Raw genomic sequence first — 7,723 nt, 5'->3', positions numbered from 1 at the left:
AGCATCTCTCTCATGAGAAGGGGCTGAGGGAGCTGGGCCGGCTCAATCTCAAGAAAGGATGACTGAAAGGGGACCACATCAATGTCTGTAAGTATCTGAAGRGAGGATGCCAAGAGGATGAAGCCAGGCTGTTCTCAGCCGTGATGAGGACAAGAGGCAATGGGCAGAGACTGATGCAAAAGAAGTTCCACCTGAATCTGAGGAAGGATCTTCTTGACTGTGCAGGTGACCGTGCACCAGCTCAGATTGTCCACAGAGGGTGTGTCCCTCAAAGGAGTTATTCAAGAACGTCCTGGGAGCAATCCTGTGCAATGTGCTCTAGGATGACCGTGCCTCAACAGGGAGGTTGGGCCAGGYACCCTACTGCGGTCCCTTCCAAACTCACGCATTCTGTGATCCTGTGCTCRTATTAGGTAAGGCTATCAGCGTGCCCAGGCAACAAAAAAAAGTACAGGCACATTTAAAACACCAGCCGGGCATACAGAATGGCATTTCTTTTGCCACTAGAGCACTGCAYCCTCGATCCACAGCATGAGGGAACTGGTGAGTTCTGAAGCCGCACCGCCCCCCGACACCGCGGCCTCTCCGCCCGGCCCCGCCTCCCGGCAGGCCCCGCGCGCCACCTGGCCTCGCGAGACTGCCGGCTCTCGCGACAGCGGGGCGCCGCCATCTTAGCGGCTCGCTCGGGCGCTCGCTCCGTCGGGCGCTGCGGCTCAGGGTGGCGGGGGGGCTGCCCGTCCCGGACCGCGCCGCCGCCACACTCGGCCGCGCCGCCCTCCGGCGGGGGGGACCCGCGCAGCGCCCGGGACGCGCTCCCTGGCCGAGGAGCGGCGAGAGCGGGGCCCGCGGGAAGCAGCCAGTGCTCGACTGGTTCCGCCCCCTCCGTGTCGCTGGGCCTCCGGCCCCTGCCAGGCGGCCTCTGCCGAACCGGGGGGCGGCGGAGCGTGCGGGGAAGCGCGGCGGGAGCCGGGGTGCCGGCCGGCGGGGCGGCGCGGACCCCGCCGCCGGGGCTGCTGCTGCTGCTGTTGCTGCTGGCGGGGAGGCGGGGGGCCCGGGCCGCTCTGGATGGTGGTTAAAATGATCATAGAAAACTTCGAGGCGCTGAAATCCTGGCTCAGCAAAACCTTGGAGCCCATGTGAGTAACCACGACCCTTCCTCGCCCTGTCGCCCCCTCGAAATAAACCTGCCCCTTGCAGAAGATGGTGATGCGTAGGGGCGGGAAGCGCGGTGCCGGAGAGTCCCGGTAGGGCATCCCGGGAGATGCCCTCTCAGCGCCCTTCTTCCCCGGCCGYCGTCTGTGAGGGGCTGCGTCGCTCTCGCGCTCTCCCGTTCTCCCGTCGCCGTCCTCGGCCGGGAGGTAGCACCGTCTCCCTCCRGAGGATGCAGCTTCCCCCCCTAGCGACCGCGTTCCTCTTCCCTTTGTAGCCCAGGGAGAGCGGGAGACGCTCTGTGTGCGTGTGCACCTCTCGGTGCCCCGCGCTCAGCCCCCGGAGCGGCCACACGGCTCGCCGCCCTGTCCAGGGACCTTCTCCGAGAGAGCTCAGGTGCCACTGGGACGTCTTGAGGGATCCTGGGATATTCCCAGTAGCATTTTCTGCAGAATCGTTGCGCATCACTCTTGGTAGTTTTGAATGTCTGACGCTGTCGGGTTTCCCTCCCCCCAAATAMAAATTGCATCAGTAGAGGACTTGGAAGTAGGAACCCCAGAGAATAATTTGCCTGTTTGTGAATACTTGTGTAGCCTTTAAGTATAACATTCGTGTGAGTAAGTGGGGCTCTTCTGCAAATATGTCTTCCTTTTCTGAATGGTATTTTAGTGGAGGTGAGCTGCTAACTTAGTTTTAAAGGTTTGTCTTCTGGAAGTATGGTGTCTATAGATCACATCTTACACTTTTCTTGACATTCTGAGCCACTGTTTTAGCATGTCTGAATTAAATTGTTGGAGTTTTAGTTGAGTCAAATGAATTAGAACTTCTGAATTCAGTCTAGTGTTAACTTTTGTGCTGAGGTGATTGCCCACTGTAGGTTTTACTCCTTACGAGGCCAGTTGTAGGGTGGCAAAGTTTTGTTTTATGGCTTCAGTAGCCATTAGGTAAGTATATATATGTGCCGGTACAGTTTGTAGGGCTTATATTGAAATAACTTGAAAAAGTTGTAAAATGATGGGACATTTTTAAGAAAGCTTCACTTGGGTTGTTTTTTTGTTTGTTTTTGTTTATTTTTTGGCAGGGGTGTGGGAGTGGGGATGTTCTTTTTTTCCACAGGGTCTAATCTAGTCCACACTGAGATAGATGAACCATGAATTTACTTTCAGTGGACTTTGAATTAGGCCTGCAGCAAGTTACACTGAGTGTCTTTGTTATGAAAGGTTTGACAGTTGAGATTTTTATTTTGAGAAAAAAACCATCATCTTGTAAAGCTGTAGTTCGGATAAGGTGAGTTATTCTTTGTTTTGCATCAATATATTCAGTGCAATATTCAAATAACAGAGAACGTTTGTTCTGAGGTAATAAACCACCCAAGTCTTCTGCTGCTTAATGCTCACTATTAGTTTCTGGATACTTTCTTTTATGAATATTTTGTTATTGGCAATCAACAGTTTGATGTCAGTATTTCAGAGTGCTGATTAAGAYTCAGTTTGGTCCATGTTTCTTTGTTTGAATATTATACCGTGAGATCTAGCAGTAGTCAGCAGTTAAAGGGTGAAATTGAGATGCTCAGCTTTTGTGATCAGTGCAAGTTTCTGCTTTTTTTTCACTAAGAGGACCAGCATATATCTGTTAAGTTAAATGTGGTGTGAGCAGATCCAGTGTGGTTGTTCTGGAAAACTGTGGAGAGCTAGGGAATTACTGGTTTGGAGGACGTAGAGTTCTCTAAATTTTTCACTTTGAGATGAAACAAACCAGCAGGGACTGTCATTCAGTTTTTTGCAGTGTCCTGTGTGATTACGCTGTTGACTAGATGCTGGAATTAGTGGAGGTGTCTTGTCTTTTCTTAGCAGTCAAATACTCTTGGAGGTGCTTTTGGTGTCAGCTATCTGCAGTGTGTGACTCTAGCCATAGCTTCCGCCTGTATGAAAATTGCACTATTCAGCCACATCTGAAGAAGTAACTGTTGCAGTACAAGTACAGTAAGGCACTAAGTGTTGATCCTTTGGAGATGTTGCTGTAGTCCAGAAATGATTTTTGGCTTGTCTTTTCTTGTTAATGAAACAAAAGCGCCAAGCGTTTTTGCCTAGTGGCTCTTTCAGAAACCTTTAGCTACAAGATAACCTCCTAAGAAAGAAACCACAGTATTAGGTCATCATGGMGGGGGTGGTGTGGTGACTTTAAGGAGAGAAGTGCATTTAAGAAGAAATGTAAATAAATTTTATGCAAACATGCATAGATCTATATTTATATGCATGTTACCTAGAGCTGACTAGTTAGAATGTGCTGCACTTTCCAAGTTGCCCTTTCCAAGCAGCTAAAATTTTTAATCAGGATACATAACTTATTCCAATGGTCATAATGCATGTACTTCTGAAATACAATGTTTCAGGATTAAAATATAGAATGAAACAATTTTTGTGCTATTGTTATATTTAAACTGTTCTAAAAATGCTAACTTAGTATAATGAAACAAGTGTATTGCATAATTATATGGACTGGACATGATTTGATTGTTGGATTGCTTTCATGTGGAGTCTCTGGGAAACACTGTTCATTGACAAGAATGTTTGAAGGAGAGGGATGGTACAGGATTTAAGATTTGGATTTTTTTTGTCAGTGGTAGGTTGTTGGGTTTGTTTGTTTGTTTGTTTTGGACTACTCTGATGCCTTTGGCAAAACCTTGGTGGTCATCCATACAAAAAGGCCTTATCTGAGTTTTGTCTTGTTGCAGTGAGGCAGAAACTGCAAATGCTGCCATGCTGGAGCATTTGCACAGTTCAGCTCTGTTTGAGGGGTGATTGGTCTCTCTGAGCTTTCTACAGCTCTTCGAGAAGAGGCTGCTTTTGTGGTTTTGGAAATAACTCTTTGGGCAGTTCCATTTGGTGTACAGAGTTGCTAAATATACACACAGAATCACTGCAGATACAGCCATGTAAATGTAGCACCAGTACAGGCTTTTTGTGCTGTGGCTACTCTGTGTTTGGCTAGAATTATCTTGTATCTTCAACTCTGGTCAGCTCTGTAAAGAAGGCATTTGTTACCCGTCATCCTCACTGCTTGCAAACAGCAGTGAGCTAAGTTACTAGTGTTACACACTTCTTGTCTGTGTCATAGTTTCAGTCAAGTGTAGGAAAATAATGTTAAACTTGGAATATGAACGTATGCCTGTCACTTTTGATTTCTGTACTAGCAGGGCACTYGCTGAGCCTTATCAATTGTGATGTGTTCCTTTTCTGCATGTTTGTTCCGGATATTGTATAAACTGTGTATACAGTCCTTGCTGGAATATTGGGATCTGGCTTGGCAAAGTTCCAAGTAGGGATTTCTTTAATTTTTTTTTTCTTGAATTTCTTTGAATCTCTACTTGTGAAAAAAACTTAGCTTTTTTTTTTTACTAATGCTGCACTCAAAATTTTGCTACTAAGGCATTATAATGTTGTCCCCCTTGCCCTAATTCTCTACAGTGGAAAATTTTCTTGGTTTTAATTACTTTGTATAAATAAATTAAATTGAAACATTTTTGTGGCCCACTGAATTTTACTTTCAGCTTGATTAAGGCTCCTGTATCTGTTTTTTTCGCTTCACTGTATTTATGTTTTTGTGAATGTTTGTTCCAATACAAAATCAACCTTTCTTGAAAGATGAAATGCCTACAACAATATTTATACAGAATTTAGGCACACCTCATTGAAAAGGAAAGATATTTTGCATTGGTGAATTCTGTAAGTGAACATGGTGTTGTAACAACTTACATCAGTTGGAGTAAAATCAAAGTTGTTTAAAGAATATTTTGATTATCTTTATGAATGGAATATTTTATGGCAAAYGATCTGTATCCTCTGCTGTTCAGTTATGCCTTCACTCTTCTGTCTTTGTGAAGGTTTTCAACCCTTATGATTTTGCTTCACATGTTACTGACAAAAGGTAGTGAATAAAAAAAGTTTAACAGTGGTGTGAGGAATATCCTGGTAAGCCAGGACATTGAAAGCATAGAAMAAGGTTAAAATGAAAACCTTGTCATTCCTTTTCACATACATGTGGCACACCATCATCCCAGTGACTTTCATTGATCCATCATGAGATTTCTCTCATTGACCATTGACCTTCCTAAGAAGTTCAGAAGCAATAGGTGTTTCTCTTAATTTCACTTTAACACTTTGCATGAAGCTATTTGTAACTAAGATAAATAAAGCATTAATGCACATCGTCACTTTTAATGCTAGTTATTTTTCTACATCTGTGTGAWACTTGATAGTCTGTTCACCTGATTCACTGAGAGCTACTGTATTTGAGAAATCAAAGTTCCTAGCTTAGAGTGCAGATACTGCTAAACTTCTCTGTAAAAATATTATGTTAATATTAAAATATTGATATTATTAGGTATAGTTGAAAGCAAAAAAWTTAAAGGAGACATTACTCCTGCTACAGGAAACCTTTTTTGTTCTGACAGTGAACATCAACAGAGAAATGGAATCCGTTTGACTGCATTGCAARTCATAGAAGCACTGTGATGAGTTTTGCTTTCTGCATTGAATGGTTGTTGGAGAGCCAGTAAGCTGACAGCTGTTCTGCCTCTTGAGAGCTGTCTTGAATCTAGGGGTTGCATTCTTGGCTGCCAATTACTGGTTGCAGCTGTATGAACATGTCAGATCTGGGTATCATAATAATTTAGAACTGATGTAACGACATCAGTAGCTTAAATAGCAGCATTGAAGGTTGCTGCATTCCTCCATGTGCTTCTGTTGTATTAAGTACTGTTAGAGAGTTAATGAAAGTGGGTATTTTGAGAGTGGTGCTTCTCAGTAACAACAGCATCCAAGATAAAAGTTGGATCTTGCTGAATGAATTTGTCATTCATTATTGTTGCAACTCATTGTTACTGAACACCAAAGATTTTTATAGATTTAATTTTTTTTAGTAACAGCAGAGTGGTACAACTGCCTGCATTAGGCTGACTGAACTGCCCATTGTGCAGTGTACATCTTTCTGCACCCACTCAGCCCTGCAAGTAGAAACCATTTCTCTTGAGCCTTTAAAGATGGCCACGTCCACCTTCACTAATGTCAAGAACTAAGCAGTATTTTAGCAGTCAGTCTTCAGGCAACAAAACTAGACTCTGAAATTCAGGTTATTAAGTCTCAGGATCAGAAYACGACAAATAGCATGCACCGACATGTTATTTCCTTCACAGCAACACCATTTATTGCCTAGAGGACTCCAGACATGCTTTTGAGGTTTCAGTGTATTGTGGTAGTATAAATTTTTCAAGGAACTAGTTTCAGAATTTTTGCAGCACCTTTTCGGTTTRTACATTAATTTTAAAACTGAAGAAAAAAACCCCCTCATGTAGTTTCTTTACCATCTTAAAAAAGTAGTGTGTGCATACAGTATGAGGTCTGTGTTAATAAGGGCTTTTGTATGTACAGCTACACCAGTAATGTGTTTTTGCAAACACCTTTAATATCTATTGCACATACACTGCATTTCATAGTTAAGGCTAATGTCTGGTTGCATGGTGATTAAAAAAGTCAAAGGAGATTCTCAGAACATATCTTACATTTTAAAAGAAATGCTCTGAGTATTGGAAATGGATAGGTTGAAAAGTGTTCAAATAAGGAAAGACTGTACTGAGAGGTGTTAGCCAAATTACTTTCCCTTTTTCAAATATTATTTACAACAAAAAAAATAATGCTTAAATTTGCTCTGACAGCTTCAGCTTTTCTGGTTTATATTTGTTTGAAATACTAATTTCAAATAATGACTGCAAAACCAGGTGAGGTCAGAAATATGTGTTTTTGAATTTTCCTGTGAGCTTTGTTGAACTCTTCCTTCTATGAYTGAGCAAAATATTTGATTGGGAATTGCTTTCCTTTTTGAAGCTTTTATCTGTTGCATAGCARTTGGAGGTATCCATATAAATCTCTGAAGAACGTGTAGAGATCTAGCAAGAGAATTCTTCCATCTATGCCTGTATATTCAATATTGTTCATTAAAGTAGGATTACATGAGCAATATCCCTTGTATAATAGAGAGGAGTAGGTACTGTATATATTTTCTGTATTAAAGAGTATAGAGTGCAAAAAAGCATTTCTAGTGGTAAAAAACAGTTAACATTGCTAGTTAAAATGATATATAGTCAGAAATTTGGTGTAAGAAAACATGCTATGGTGTTTAATTGTAGTGCACACTGGGATGTACTTGCTGCAGTGAAAATGAATTCAGATTACTTGTGCCAGCTGGTGTTTGTTTGTTAAAGAAAACATGAAAGCGAAAACAGGAAGAAAAATGTGTGCTTTACAGATGCATATTAGTGCTTGCAGCACATACCCACAGAATGTTGAGGGGATGGAGATGTTGGAATTGGAGTTGAGAAGTGTTTTTCTACATGTTTTGATGGATGTGACCATATTTCTATTAGMCAGACTTTATCATTAGAATGAAGTTATGTATGAAGTTCTGTCACATATTTGTGTTTATGATGAGGACTGATGTACCACAACATRTTTAAGTTTAGCTAAGGATTCAACCTGTATTTAACTGAGAATGTGTGTCACTCARTGAGCAGTAGAAT

General features: G+C 42.4%; 1 protein-coding gene across 6 annotated transcripts in view; it reads left to right on the top strand.

The window, feature by feature from the left end:
• Positions 1-702: 702 nt before the first annotated feature.
• The window catches only part of RBM26 (RNA binding motif protein 26), a 50,705-nt gene continuing 43,684 nt past the window's right edge, over positions 703-7,723 (top strand). For 3 of the 6 annotated variants that reach the window (XM_057374580.1, XM_057374578.1, XM_057374583.1), the window contains exon 1: positions 705-1,136. In XM_057374580.1, coding sequence (XP_057230563.1) covers positions 1,066-1,136 — 71 coding nt within the window. In that variant the 5' untranslated portion in view covers positions 705-1,065. Of the gene's footprint in view, positions 1,137-7,723 lie in introns of all 6 variants that reach the window. The other 3 variants (XM_057374582.1, XM_057374577.1, XM_057374579.1) reach the window with 2 other exon arrangements.

This window comes from Malurus melanocephalus, unplaced genomic scaffold (genome assembly GCF_030028575.1).
Source record: "Malurus melanocephalus ecotype Western Australia unplaced genomic scaffold, MMel_1.1 scaffold_229, whole genome shotgun sequence".
Classification (NCBI taxonomy): domain Eukaryota; kingdom Metazoa; phylum Chordata; class Aves; order Passeriformes; family Maluridae; genus Malurus; species Malurus melanocephalus.
This window is presented reverse-complemented; position numbering and strand designations above follow the sequence as displayed.